This window comes from Poecilia formosa, unplaced genomic scaffold (genome assembly GCF_000485575.1).
Source record: "Poecilia formosa unplaced genomic scaffold, Poecilia_formosa-5.1.2 Scaffold878, whole genome shotgun sequence".
NCBI classification, from domain to species: Eukaryota; Metazoa; Chordata; class Actinopteri; order Cyprinodontiformes; family Poeciliidae; genus Poecilia; species Poecilia formosa.
The window spans coordinates 25,110-38,830 of record NW_006800817.1 but is presented as its reverse complement, the minus strand read 5'-3'; the positions used below and the strand labels follow the sequence as shown (position 1 = coordinate 38,830).

The 13,721-nt window shown below is 46.7% G+C and overlaps 3 protein-coding genes across 6 annotated transcripts; 2 read left to right on the top strand and 1 right to left on the bottom strand.

Moving 5' to 3' along the window:
* Positions 1-274: 274 nt before the first annotated feature.
* Positions 275-1,654, bottom strand: gemin6 (gem (nuclear organelle) associated protein 6). Its single transcript, XM_007543684.2, has 2 exons — positions 1,225-1,654; positions 275-1,079 (listed from the first exon to the last, which is right to left on the bottom strand). The coding sequence occupies exons 1-2, from the start codon at positions 1,572-1,574 to the stop codon at positions 680-682; spliced, it is 750 nt and encodes a 249-aa protein (XP_007543746.1). The 5' UTR covers positions 1,575-1,654; the 3' UTR covers positions 275-679.
* A 6,350-nt stretch (positions 1,655-8,004) lies between these two features.
* srsf7b (serine and arginine rich splicing factor 7b) lies at positions 8,005-10,773 on the top strand. Of its 4 annotated transcripts, none has more exons than XM_007543681.2 (7): positions 8,005-8,114; positions 8,779-8,959; positions 9,030-9,209; positions 9,277-9,369; positions 9,435-9,539; positions 9,631-9,675; positions 10,576-10,773. In XM_007543681.2, exons 1-7 carry the CDS (start codon positions 8,087-8,089, stop codon positions 10,607-10,609), a joined length of 666 nt encoding a protein of 221 aa, XP_007543743.1. In that variant the 5' UTR covers positions 8,005-8,086; the 3' UTR covers positions 10,610-10,773. The 4 variants fall into 4 exon arrangements, with proteins under 4 accessions (XP_007543743.1, XP_007543742.1, XP_007543744.1 ...); XM_007543680.2 differs by having other exon boundaries at positions 9,435-9,563; XM_007543682.2 differs by lacking the exon at positions 10,576-10,773 and adding an exon at positions 9,750-9,953 and having other exon boundaries at positions 9,435-9,563; positions 9,631-9,700.
* A 79-nt stretch (positions 10,774-10,852) lies between these two features.
* LOC103131942 (reticulon-3-like) lies at positions 10,853-13,138 on the top strand. Its single transcript, XM_007543679.2, has 8 exons — positions 10,853-11,097; positions 11,839-11,989; positions 12,057-12,113; positions 12,181-12,319; positions 12,403-12,472; positions 12,618-12,664; positions 12,916-12,974; positions 13,041-13,138. The coding sequence occupies exons 1-8, from the start codon at positions 11,037-11,039 to the stop codon at positions 13,087-13,089; spliced, it is 633 nt and encodes a 210-aa protein (XP_007543741.1). The 5' UTR covers positions 10,853-11,036; the 3' UTR covers positions 13,090-13,138.
* Positions 13,139-13,721: the final 583 nt, after the last annotated feature.

The window sequence follows — 13,721 nt, the reverse complement described above, 5'->3', positions numbered from 1 at the left end:
TTAATATTTCCTGTGTTTTATTTTGGTCATTATTGTTATAATTAGTGTTGATATGTGTGTGATAGGCGAGTCTATCGGACATTTATAGAAATACGGAACAAATCGGTTCAATACGGGACGCAACAGTTAACAGCCAAATACGGGACGGTTCCGTATTTTACGGTGTTGAACAGCGCCCGGCTGGCAGGAACAAACTCGGAGCCTGGTGTTGGCTGGTGGCGGCCACCGGGGGCGCTGTAAGGAGATTTTATTGTTGTAGGAAAACGATACAAACTCTGATTAATGGTAGAATCTCATTTATTTGATCAATCGGGACCGCACTGTCCGTGACCCGGTTCTGGAAAACTGTAAACCCAACAAGCTGATAGGTCCAGAGAAACACAACGGGACCGGAAAGTCAATTTGGTTTGAAAGGATTCAAACTAAATTGATTCATGATCAGCTGATTGGAGGAGACCAGCAGGAAGGGGCGGGGCTTCAGCCCTCAGATTTAAAGAGCAACACATCGGAGGCACCCAATTTGCGTGACCCGTTTCCACCTGGTTCTGTTCAGGAGCTTCCGATAGATTCAGACTGTGGTCCAGAAACCCGTTTGGTACGAACGGCTCATCTAAAGCCAGTTAAACAGGAACTGGTTCCAGACTGAACCAGAACCGCTCTGGATCCGTCTCAATGCCCTTTATAATCCGTCACTGGTTCCAGGTGGAACGGGTCCATCTGGAACCTGGTCGGGCTGGACCCGAAGCAGTCTCTGGACCCGGTCCAGGATGATCTGGTTGGCGCTGCTGCAGTCGTCGGGTCGATATGGGGCCCGGATGGTCAGAACATGGGCGACCCGAAGTTCGTTCCCATCCTCCTCTACCGGAACCCGGTTCTGCTGGAGCCAGCGGCGGACTCCAGACCTCCTCCAGTGTCGCTCGTCCGGATCCGGGCCACCGGGCTCCGGAGGCTGGAAGAGGGAGCGGAGCTGCTCCTCCGTGTCCGGGTCCGGTTCCTGCAGAACTTCCACGTGTTCCACGGCGTGACCCAGAACCACCTGGACCGACGCACCGTCCTCCCCGAAGCTCACCAGAGCCACACTGGAGACAGAACCAGAACCACATCAGAACCACAGTGGAAACGGAATCAAAACCATATCAGAACCACAAGCTGGTTCTGAAGCATTACGTGGGCCGGAAGAACACCCTCAGCGGCCCTGACCGGAAGTGGTGACGTGTGTCTCACCTGTGGGAGACCGGGTCCACGGTCAGCAGCCAGCCGCGGTGCTCCTCCCGCTGCTTTCCCGCCGTCACCCTCACCTGTCTGTGGACGCAGCGGAGCCACAGCTGCGGACCTGAATGAAGCCAGCCGCTCTGCATCACGGTCCTCTGATCAGTAGTCGGTCTGCCTTCTTCTGAACACCGGCCCCGCTCTGCAGGCGTCCGAAGGAAACATGGCAAAGACAAGAGTTCCGCTTTATCCTCCACAAAGAGCCGCTGCTGCCCCCTGCAGGCCGGGAACAGAAACAGTGAGGTTTGATTTCCTTTGAAGGGAAAATTAATGTTCAAACTAAAGATTTTAGATGTTGTAAACATGAGGTGCAGATTTTTTACAACTGAGCAGCGATGTGTTATAAACAAGACAAGGTGAAAAAGAAAAGAAGACGTTTGTCCAGGTGGGAAATTGTCTCTATAATCTCCAGGATTACAGAGAATAATGTAAAAATAAAGTTAAACTGGCATCTTAAAAAAAACTGAAAACTTTCAGATCACTCCAGAAATATTGAAATCGACATCATTTTATCTATCAGCACCAGTTAATGGTTCAAAGTCTGTGTTCAATTTGTAGTTGAAACTTGGAAATTCTGACTCCTCAAAGTCGGATCCAATATGGCGGCTACTCACATTACCAGTATGCTGTGGCAAAAACGTGTTTGTATGACCAGAGTCAAAATCAATGTGACATACAGAACCTGCATGTTTCCATGTAGAAAGTAGAGTTTAAATGATGCTTGCTCCCTCCATCAAGATGATGATGTGTTGTGGTAGCGGTACGGCACTGGAGATAACCCTTCAAGTAAAAAAAGAAAAGAATAGCTTTTGGATTTTTTTATTACCTAACCCTCTTTAGTATTAAAATTGTGGAGAAAAATTATCTTTTGTGTGAAAACGTCTTGTAGCAGCAAGTCTGTTGTGGGAACGCCAAATCCTGAATCCGATTGGTCAGTTTGCTTTTGTTTATTTGGCAGCTTGGTGTTTTTTTCTGTGAGCTAAAAATGAAAGAGGGAGTTTGATCCTCCCGTAGTTCTAAGAGCCGTTTGGATCCCGCCTGAGCTTTTCAGCTGTGTGGTTCTGGTGGGTCGCCGGTTTTATGGTTTGGCGAACGGAAGAGCTGATGGGTCACCGGTTGGCCGACCGTGAAATCTGCCGCTCTTCCTGAGCGTGGCGCTACACCTGCGGGTTAAACAGTGGAAATGTTGACCAAAGAGTAGAAATGAAGCAGACATTGTTGCTTCTCCTCCTCTGGACGTCTCAGAGCCACCGGAACCTGGGAATGTCCTTCCTCCACCCGGTCCACACCATATCTTCCTATTTAGCATAATTTGTGGAAAAATAAATAAATAAAAAAAAAAAGTCAGCTGTTTCAGAGGGCCATGCGCATTCCGCGCTGTGGTTTAGGTTTGTACCCAACCCTAACCCTATAAAGAAGAAATAAAAATAATAGTCACAAACTGACAGGAAAATAAAAGAAAACGTTGCAAATGCAAAACAAATTTCAGATCTTAAGATATTAACATGTTGGTTTAAATATTGGGCTTTTGTGATGTTGCAACGTTTAAGCACTCTGTAAAATAAAATGATTTCACTTTAAAAATGGAGGTGGTTTTTAACTAACCAGAGGATTAAATGTATCATAATTTAACTCTTCATCCCTGTTAGAAGACCACATTTTATTATATTAAAACTTAAATATAGAATAGATTTCTGGTGTAATATCCACTTTTGAAAATCTTTCTAAAACCTTTAATGAAGTCAATTTAAAAAATGTTTATTGTCTGAAAATCTCATCACAAAACGCAGGAATTGATATTTATTTTTAATTTCTTCTGTAGAAAGTCGTTGCAGGGAAAACTTTATATATAATTATGAAATGAATATCTTTTTGTGGGGGTGGAATAGAAAGCTGCTTGGTTCTTATCGTCATCATGATTTTTAAACATGTTTTTTTCTCAGACTAGAGGAGAAAACTGATGAATTATTGTAACACTTTTGGTTCATAAAGTCACAACATTCATAGTTTCTCTTAAAAAGGACATTTTAGTTCAACTAGTCTTTTTATTTTTCACATCTAGCATCAGACATTTTTATTAAATTTTATTTATGGCATATTGTCCTGAACTTGATCTTTATTAGCTCCACTTTATGCCAAACTAACTTGTATAAAACAGAAGATTTTATGGGTAAAAATAAATCCTGTCTCTATTAGTCAAATAGACTGATAAATTATTAAAACATTTTAATATCTTGGAAATATGGCAAAGTTCACAGAGCGAGCTGTCTGTCGCAAAACATACAGAATAAAATCAGTTTTCCAAAGTAAAGTATTAAATAATGTTGGTTTCCCTGAACATGAGGGATTATACTGAGTTTTCTGTTTTCAACAAGTCACAACTGGACACATTTCTCCAGCAGAAATATTTTACTGAACATTTCAAATAATCTGTTTTGCTGAAGTTGATCTTTTTAGCAGCAGAAAGCCAAACGGTGACCAGTCCGCAGGGCCGTTCTGACCCCTGACCCCTGATGGGACTGAGGCACTCTTCACAGGGCCGTAGGCCGCTGGGCACTGGGACCGGGCCTTTATGTGGCTCCGAAGGTTCAGGTCAGAGTCCATCACTGCTCCCAGGTTTCNTTAAACAGTGGAAATGTTGACCAAAGAGTAGAAATGAAGCAGACATTGTTGCTTCTCCTCCTCTGGACGTCTCAGAGCCACCGGAACCTGGGAATCTCCTTCCTCCTCCCGGTCCACATCATGTCTTCTTATTTAGCATAATTTGTGGAAAAATAAATGAATAAAAATTTATAAAAGTGTCAGCTGTTTCAGTGGGCCATGCGCATTACGCGCTGTGGTTTAGGTTTGTGCTGGTTTCATGAGCATTGTGCCCTTGCAGGTCAGGAGCAGCGATACTTCAGTGCTGCCCTCCGATAACCTGCAGGCGCCCTGATGTGGTGAACCTTAAATCTGCTCTAGACAGGTCAGTTTCTCCTCTTCCTCCACTCACACCTGCAGCCTGTTGGCTCATCAATCAATCAGATTTTATTTGTATATCATATTTCAGCAACAAGGCTTTTCAAAGTGCTTTACATCATAAAAACACAGTCATGCAACAAAGAATCAACAGTTGAAATATTACATTTAGTCAAGTACCATCGTTCTTAATCAATTATGTTTCAAAGGCGACTAACCAGGTGGGCTTCTAGTCTAGATTTAAAGCACTCGGTGTTTCAGCAATTTTGCTGCTTCTCCATGTTTGGTTCTGGTTCTAGATACCGATCAGAACCAGAACCTGAGAGGTCTGGAAGGTTGATGCAACAACAGCAGATCTTTAATGTGTTGTGGTCCTAAACTGTTCAGTGATTTATAAACTAACAACAGTATTTAAAGTCTGTTCTAGTGAAGGACTATAGAACCCGGTGAAGTAGAACCGGGTGGTGTCTCTACCCTCCTGGTTCTAGTCAGATCTCCAGCTGCAGCTTCTGGTCTCAGTCTGACCTGCTGCAGGAATCAAACCCCTAAATCCTGGATGAGTTTCTCTGGTCTCAGACTTTCGTCCTCTGGTCCTGAATGTTCTGCAGCTGCTAGTAGAACCCTGTGGAACCGGCTTCGGCCCGGTCCCAATCCTCTCCCTTCCTCTTTCATGTTGAAGGTTAAAGGTCGCAGTGTGTCCCACATTCTCCACATCCGCCTTTTGCCCATTTTGGGTCCTATTTCTGTTCTTACGTGAAGTCCGCATTTTTACGGACTTTGGCGAAGTGCATTACCCACAATTCATTGCTGCATGTGACATTTTGAGTTAAAAGGCGGATTTATGGAAATGTTTTATTGTTTTTTCTGTCTTTATAAACTGAATTTTCTAAATTGACTGAACTCAGTAACTGCCTGTTTGACACTAAAATCTGGCTGAATGACAACCACTTCAGGCAGGACCGAGACGCTTATCGTAGCTCCTGGTGATAAAATCACGGAAATCAGGAAGCATCTTGGGTTTTTAAACCCTTGGAACAAAAATAGCCTCAGAAATCTGGGCGTTCTGTCATTGGACAATCATTGCAAACTGTTAGTTGGCAACTGATTTGACCATTTAAGGAATATTTCGAAGCTGCGAGCCATTTTATCACATGATGAGTTAGAAAGTCTGTCCATTTTTATTTCTTCTCGTTCAGACTTCTGTAACGGCCTTTTAGTGGCTCTGAGTGAATCCTCCATGGCTGCAGCCGGGCTTTGAACCAGAACCCACAGAACAGATCACATAACTCCGGTTCTGGCCTCTCTGCTCTGGCTCACGGTGTATTGTAGGACTCACTTTAAAATTTGGTGTTAACTTTTAAAGCACTTCATGGTGAGGCTCCCAAATATAAATTGGACCTTCTGCAGCCTCTCTGTCCGTCCAGGTGGAGCCCCGAGGCTCTGGAACGTCTCCCTCCATCAAAGCTGCTCCGAGTCGACCGACGCATTTAAAAAGTCTCAAGACTTCAGACGGGCTTTTGGTTCATTTTGTTCATTTTAGATTCTTTTATTATTGACGTTTCCTTTGTTGTAAAGCACTTTGTGATGTTTATGTCTGAAAGGTGCTATATAAATAAAGTTTACTTACTTTATAGAAAATTCAAAGAAAATATGACAAGACACATTAGTAATAAAAAAGTTTGATATGATAAACTGAACAGGAAAAAGAAGAAATAAAAATAATGGTCACAAACTGAGGAAAATAAAAGAAAATGTTGCAAATGCAAAACAAATTTCAGATCTTAAGATATTAACATGTTGGTTTAAATATTGGGCTTTTGTGATGTTGCAACGTTTAAGCACTCTGTAAAATAAAATGATTTCACTTTAAAAATGGAGGTGATTTTTAACTAACCAGAGGATTAAATGTATCATAATTTAACTCTTCATCCCTGTTAGAAGACCAAATTTTATTATATTAAAACTTAAATATAGAATAGATTTCTGGTGTAATATCCACTTTTGAAAATCTTTCTAAAAACTTTAATGAAGTCAATTTAAAAAATGTTTATTGTCTGAAAATCTCATCACAAAACGCAGGAACTGATATTTATTTTTAATTTCTTCTGTAGAAAGTCGTTGCAGGGAAAACTTCATATATAATTATGAAATGAATATCTTTTTGTGGGGGTGGAATAGAAAGCTGCTTGGTTCTTATCGTCATCATGATTTTTAAACATGTTTTTTTCTCAGGCTAGAGGAGAAAACTGATGAATTATTGTAACAGTTTTGGTTCATAAAGTCACAACATCCATAGTTTCTCTTAAAAAGGACATTTTAGTTCAACTAGTCTTTTTATTTTTCACATGTAGCATCAGACATTTTTATTAATTTTTATTTATGGCATATTGTCCTGAACTTGATCTTTATTAGCTCCACTTTATACCAAACTAACTTGTATAAAACAGATGGTTTTATGGGTAAAAATAAATCCTGTCTCTATTAGTCAAATAGACTGATAAATTATTAAAACATTTTAATATCTTGGAAATATGAGCGAGCTGTCGCAAAAATACAGAATACAATCAGTTTTCCAAAGTAAAGTATTAAATAATGCTGGTTTCCCTGAACATGAGGGATTATATTGAGTTTTCTGTTTTCAACAAGTCACAACTGAACACATTTCTCCAGCAGAAATATTTTTACTGAACATTTCAAATAATCTGTTTTGCTGAAGTTGATCTTTTTAGCAGCAGAAAGCCAAACAGTGACCAGTCCGCCATGTTGGATGTGAAGCTGCGACCCAGGGCCGTTCTGACCCCTGACCCCTGATGGGACTAAGCCACTCTTCACAGGGCCGTAGGCCGCTGAGCACTGGGACCGGGCCTTTATGTGGCTCTGAAGGTTCAGGTCAGAGTCCATCACTGCTCCCAGGTTTCGGGCTGATCGCTGGTTTTTAGTTGTAATAACTGAAGCTGTGTGTTGATCGTTCCTCTTTAGGTCCAAAGATAATATCAGCCCAGGTCTTTAGTTCAGCATTCAACCTCCTCAGTATTTGAGATTCTCATTCAAAAACCTTCCCCTACCAAACTTGTCTGTAACCATGGCAACAATGTATTGTTTTTGCAAACAGAAACAGCAAAAGCCCAAATAATCCCTGAACTCTGAGCTCAAGTCCCAGAGGGGATGAAAAGGCGACTTCATGGTTGCAGCTCCATCATAGCAGGCCAGGATTACTTCAGCTGGTCCAAACGCTGCAGCAGAATTCTGATGAAAACTAAAAACAGAAATATTTCTCCTGATGAAGCTTCCCTTCATTGGCTCCCTTTTAATCCATATTATAATCTCAGATTCTACTTGTCACATATAGAGGCCATAATAATCAGCTCTATCAGAGATCTGACTGGTCCAGATGTTCCTACCAGAACCCTGTGGTACCAGACTGCAAGTTCTACTGGTCCTTCAGTTTACTGAGACGACACTCTGAATACTTAGCAGATCAAAACTTTGCTGTGTGAGAAGCTGACGATTAAAAGGGATGTTTGTCCAGTCGAGCGGCTCCACAGCCCCATACAGACAGATGATGAAATCATAATTAATGAACTGATTTAAAGAGAACAGAACTTTTAATAAGCAGAGCCATAGCACACACTCCTGGAACTGAGCAACAACAAACCGTTCAAATTAAAATAATTATATATGCGTGTGTGTGTGAGATCATGTGATTACATATATATAATAATTAAAAGCTCAATCTAACCAAACTTTTACGCTGAAATCCAACCGGAAAAGGCCTTCTTTGTTTCCGGCGCTGGATCAGTGAGCAGTTAGCAGCAGAGCTAACCTGATCGCGGACCGATCAGAACCGTCCGGTGTCAGAATGTCCCGCTTCGGGCGTTACGGAGGAGGTAACCCGCTGTGGCTTTCTTCTTAATCAGTACCGGTCCGTAGAACCGTCTGGTACTCTCTCACTGGATAGTTTCGGAGAGTTTTCGCAGCTGGCGAGCTATAAGTAGGGTTAACGGCTAACATTCGTCTGTGACGTCACTGTTGTACCTGCTGCACGTGTCCTAAGGTGTTGTCCGTGGTGTTTGTTTCATGTGATCACAGGCGTAGATCAATGGGTTTGATTAACAGGCGGAAGTTGTTAAATTAGCGGGAAATATACCGGAGTCTGGTTCAGCAAGTAGCCAACAGGTGAGAGGATGCTGCCCCCTTGTGGCGCACCGGAAATTACAGCAACAGGCTAAGAGCAGCTGAGCCCGCCCACCAGCACATACCTTCATATTTATTATACGGAGTGGATAACGTTAGAGCAAATTATTATAGCATATTACACACTGCGGTTCTGTTGGAGGTTCTGTTGGAGGTTCTGATGGTGGTTCTGTTGGCGGTTCCGTTTGCGGTTCTGTTGGTGGTTCTGTTGGCTGATCTAATGGCGGTTCTGTTTGCGGTTCTGTTGGTGGTTCTGTTGGCTCTGGCCCCGCCTCCGTATGTGGTTGGATGTTCCTGTGCTCTGATTGGCTGTTGGAGCTGCTGGCTCCGCCCCCTGACGCTGCCTCCTGTCTGCAGAGTCCAAGGTTTACGTGGGGAACCTGGGGACCGGCGCCGGGAAGGCCGAGCTGGAGCGGGCCTTCGGGTACTACGGGCCTCTCAGAACGGTCTGGATCGCCAGGAACCCACCGGGCTTCGCCTTCGTGGAATTCGAGGACTCCAGGGACGCTGAGGACGCCGTCCGAGGGCTGGACGGGAAGTGGGTACCGCCCAGGAGCACAGGTGAGCCGGGCGCGGCGGCAGACTGACCGGCTGTCGGCGTGTTTCAGGGTGATCTGCGGCAGCCGGGTCCGGGTGGAGCCGTCCAACGGGATGCCGCGGCGTTCCCGCTATGAGAGGCCGCCGCCACGGCGACCGTTTGACCCCGACGACAAGTGCTACGAGTGCGGACAGAAAGGCCACTACGCCTATGACTGCCACCGCTACGGCCGCCGCGGCCACCGCAGCAGGTACGCCGCGGCCGGCCTGAGGTCACACCACCTGTCCGCTCTGGTCTCATGATGCGATCCGCTTTAGATCCCGGTCCAGGTCCCGGTCCAGGTCCCGGTCCAGGTCCCGGGGGAGGCGGTATTCCCGGAGCCGGAGTCGCAGCCGGAGTCGAGGGAGGAGGTGAGTTCTGTCGACCCGCTGGTCCAGAACCACGGCGCCGGGCTCTGACCCTGTGATGTCATCAGATCCAGGTCCTCTCCTCGGCGATCCAGGTCCAGCTCACCCAGAAGATCCAGGTCCGGTTCACCCAGAAGGCTGCAGTCCGGTTCTCCTGGGAGGTCCCGGTCCCGGTCAGTGTCAAAGTGCCGCAGCAGGTGGGTGTCGCTGTTCTGAGCACGCTCAGTGCAGAGTTCACCTTGACCTACGGTTCTGTCTCTGCAGGTCCGGATCCATGGGCCGGTCTCATTCAGGATCTCGAGCCAGAAGGTGAGACCAGAGGGGAGTCATGGAGGTCATCGAGGGGTCATGGAGGTCATAGAGGTCATCGAGGGGTCATGGAGGTCATAGAGGTCATCGAGGACGGTCCTGTCCATAGACATGAATGCGTAGATGCCTCATTGAGCGGGTCGGCCCGTGCAATACGTCACAGTGTCTGCCATATTGGATGGGGCGTATCTGCTACCACGTTCTATTTTTAGTTCATGCTCTCTCTCTCTCTCTCTCTCATATGTCTGGGAATAAAACGGTCTAAAGAAAAATGTTTCTAACTTTTTGATCTGAATATTTCATTATTTTGGTTTCCGAACTAAAAGCACAATGTTTTTAATTGATACATTGATTTTTATCAATCATTTTTATATTGGCATTGACGAACACACGCACATACCTATACAGGGATGTATTTATAAACATATTTACATTTCATAATTCAATGTGCATTTGCCATTTCAAGATATGAAGAAAAACAATTTAGGTATTTTATTGTATAGACGATAAAGTACATAAATTTACGGCGATCGGATTGATCGCCGTAGGAGTCGGCTTCCAATGAGACGTCTGCATATTCATGTCTGGTCATGGAGGCCATGGGGGTCCATGACCCCGAAGGGGCAGGGTCATGGGGTCATGGGGGGGTCATGAGGGTCAGCCTCAGCAGCTGCTGCTTTAGTCCTTAGCATAGCTTGGTATTCAGTCCTCTGTCGGGCAGCAAGGGGTCAAAGGTCAGAAGCACCTGGAACCTGTCCACCGGTCTAACGAAGGGGCGGAGTCAGTGGGAACGCTTCCTTTAAATAGCTTGGGTTCAGGCAGAGCACTAGATCCAGAAACTATAATCTATAATCAATAAATCTATGACGGCTTTAATGGTTTTTCTCTCTCTCTTTCCAGTCGCTCGGCCTCCAGAACTCCTGCTGACAACTGACTTCCTGTTTGCTCTCTGATGTTTTGTACGAACTCACTCTGTTGTGTAGCAGCTCTGTGATTATTGATTATTAATTAGTGACTATTGGTTTCTGATCAACCTGCTTTGGTTCCTCAGCTGTTTACTTCCTGCAATGATCTGTTAATAAAGGTTTATCATTCAAACATGTGAGTGTTCAGTCCACCAATCAGATAGTCTTGAGACTGAAGCCCCGCCCCTAGCCACCAATCAGTCTTGAGACTGAAGCCCCGCCCCCAGCCACCAATCAGACAGTCATGAGACTGAAGCCCCGCCCCCAACCACCAATCAGACAGTCATGAGACTGAAGCCCCGCCCCCAACCACCAATCAGACAGTCATGAGACTGAAGCCCCGCCCCCTGAGCTGTTAAAGTGTTCTTGGAGTCTGAGAAACTGCAGAAGAAGAAGATGGAGGACTCTTCTTCACCCAACCACTCCTCTTCATCACCCATGGAGCTCTTTCAGGCAGGTAAGACATACCTGAACACCTGCTGCTGTGTGGTTGCCATGGAGACTAGCTGTGTTCAGTGAGCTGATTGGCTGTCACTAATCCAGTCTGTATGCCCAGTTATAGCCAATTAAACCAGTACAGAACATTAAACTGAGCCAAATCCAGGGTAGAACTCTGCAGAACCTCAGCCTTCAACAGAACCGAGCTGCTGCTTCAGAACCTCCAACTGGACCTCGGACCTGCTAATCTGCTACGTGGCGTCGGTCACCTGATCGGATCAGCTCTGAGAACAGAGGCAGGTTGTTCCCGACCCACCAGGTCCTGGAGGTTCTGGTAGATCCAATCACCTTCCTCTGGTTCTGGTAGATCTTGTGTTCTGGAGGTCAGTTGGACCACATCTCCGTCTTGGTTCTGCGGGTCTTCATGGCTTATTGATGCCGAGTGCAGTCCCCAGAGAGGAGATGGGTCAGAACCCGTCCATCAGCCTGTGTCTGATCAGCAAGTGGAAGAAGAATTATAGTTCTGCTGGTTCTGGACTCGTTCAAAACCAGTTTTCATAAGCAAGTCCAAATGGGACGGCAGTCAGGATGAGAATCTGGTCAGGTTCTACCTGGAAGACACCATGTTCTGGATTTATGTGTTTGAAGATGAAACTGTGTTATACTGGACCAGAACCGGACCGGATCTGAAGATCCAGGTTCCGATTTGATCAGAACCAGGTTCTACCCATAATGCCTCATGTTCTGCCAATCTCACCAGCCCTGCATCTCGTCTATTGGAGGGATCCCAGGAAGTCCTTGGCGGCGTTCATCTCGTCTCTGATGGTTCTTGTTGCCATGGCGACACTGTCGGTCATCAGCGTCGTGTCCTACCTGTTGCTGGCCTGTCTCTGCGTCACCATCACCTTCAGGTGGGTGGAGTTCAGCTGAGGAATGATGTCACGGTGATGTCATGACGACTCTGCTTCCTGCCGACAGAGTTTATAAATCCGTGATCCAGGCGGTCCAGAAGTCCCACGAAGGTCACCCCTTCAGGTAGGCGACAGAACCGCCCAGCCTCCGGACTCCCTGACCTTTAACCCCGTCCCCGGTCCTCTGTCAGGTCTCAGCTGGACCGGGACATCTCCGTTTCCCCGGAGTCGGCCCGGCAGCTGGCCGAGCGGTGCCGGAACCGCCTGAACTGGCTGAGCGTCCAGACCAGGAGGCTGCTGCTGGTGGAGGACCTGGTGGACTCGCTGAAGGTCAAAGGGCAGGACCCGGTCCGGTCAGAGGGCAGGACTCGGTCTGGTGGCCCGGTCTCAGCTGGGTTCTGGTTCTGTTGCAGATGGCGGTCATCATGTGGCTGATGACCTACGTCGGTGCGTTGTTCAACGGCGTCACCATTCTGATCCTGGGTGAGTGGTTCTGGTTCTGGTCCATCTCCTGATCAACTACTACTGTAATACCCACAGTTACCACTAGAGGCGCTGATTAGCGCCTCCACCCACTGGCTCCGCCCTGCTATCCTAATATGGTCGTTGATTATTGTTCTGTTTGCAGCCGATGTCGTTTTCTTCACCGCGCCGCTGATCTACCAGAAGAAGAAGGTACCTCCTCCTGATCCTCCTGATCCTCCTGATCCTCCTCCTGATCCTCCTCCTGATCCTCCTGATCCTCCTGATCCTCCTCCTGATCCTCCTCCTGATCCTCCTGATCCTCCTGATCCTCCTCCTGATCCTCCTCCTGATCCTCCTGATCCTCCTCCTCCTCCTCCTCCTGATCCTCCTAATCCTCCTCCTCCTCCTCCTCCTCCTCCTCCACCCGAACCGACCCGGTTCTCTGTTCTCTGTGATTTCAGACTCAGATCGATCGGCAGCTGGTTCTGCTTCGGTCCAAACTGGAGAAGGTTCTGCTGAGGTGAGTCCGCTCTCCGTCGCCTGGTTACCGTTTCCATGGTGATACCTGACGGTGTTGCCGCCGCAGACTGCAGGACCGGCTGCCTGGAGCTGTGAGGAGGAGCAAAGCGGAGTGAACCTGAGATCGGCCCGGTTCCGGCCCAATAAAGAGTTCTGATAAATAAACTCTGTGCCGTTTTTATTTATGTCTGCAGAACCAAGAAAAACCGCGGAGACCGTTTCAGAACCAGAACCAACGCTTCACTTAGTTTCAGGTGGTCTGGTCCAGTTCGGTCCGGTCTGGTTTGGTCCAGAATAATCATCAGATTTATTGATCTCTGCACATCTAACCAGCCGGGTCCACAGTAAAGAACCCGGTCTGGACTGGTTCTGGTTCTGATCAGACAACCAACCCATCATCTTCCAGGAGTTTGTCTCCAACCGGGTCAGGAGCTGCAGCTGGAGAGACGGAACCAGAACCAGAACCAGATGGAGTCAGCCCTGGGTCCTGAAGGCCTGAAGCTGCAGAGTAGCTCTGCTGCAGCCTCAGCCCGACCCAACAGAAGGTTCTGGTTCTGATAAAGTGCTTAGTCAAAGCTGTGGTCTCACTGCTTCCCCTGAAGAATCTCCGGGTTCTGGGTCGGACCGGCTCCCAGCAGCCCGGTTTGTTCAGCTGCTTCCTGTGATAGAAAGGCTCGGTCCGATGCCGGTGCTGACGTAGCAGCTGATGAGGGGTCAGAACATCTGAGAACAGAACCGGGTGCAGATC

Coding starts and splice junctions, on each gene's coding strand:
- gemin6 (XM_007543684.2), bottom strand. CDS start 1,574: ATGTTTACAACATCTAAAATCTTTAGTTTGAACATTAATTTTCCCTTC. Junction 1,080..1,224: donor GTGGACCCGGTCTCCCACAG/GTGAGACACACG, acceptor TTCTGTCTCCAG/TGTGGCTCTGGTGAGCTTCG.
- srsf7b (XM_007543680.2), top strand. CDS start 8,087: ATGTCCCGCTTCGGGCGTTACGGAGGAG. Junction 9,370..9,434: donor AGCCGGAGTCGAGGGAGGAG/GTGAGTTCTGTC, acceptor TGATGTCATCAG/ATCCAGGTCCTCTCCTCGGC. Junction 9,676..10,575: donor TCAGGATCTCGAGCCAGAAG/GTGAGACCAGAG, acceptor CTCTCTTTCCAG/TCGCTCGGCCTCCAGAACTC.
- LOC103131942 (XM_007543679.2), top strand. CDS start 11,037: ATGGAGGACTCTTCTTCACCCAACCACTCCTCTTCATCACCCATGGAG. Junction 11,990..12,056: donor TGCGTCACCATCACCTTCAG/GTGGGTGGAGTT, acceptor TCCTGCCGACAG/AGTTTATAAATCCGTGATCC. Junction 12,665..12,915: donor TGATCTACCAGAAGAAGAAG/GTACCTCCTCCT, acceptor CTGTGATTTCAG/ACTCAGATCGATCGGCAGCT.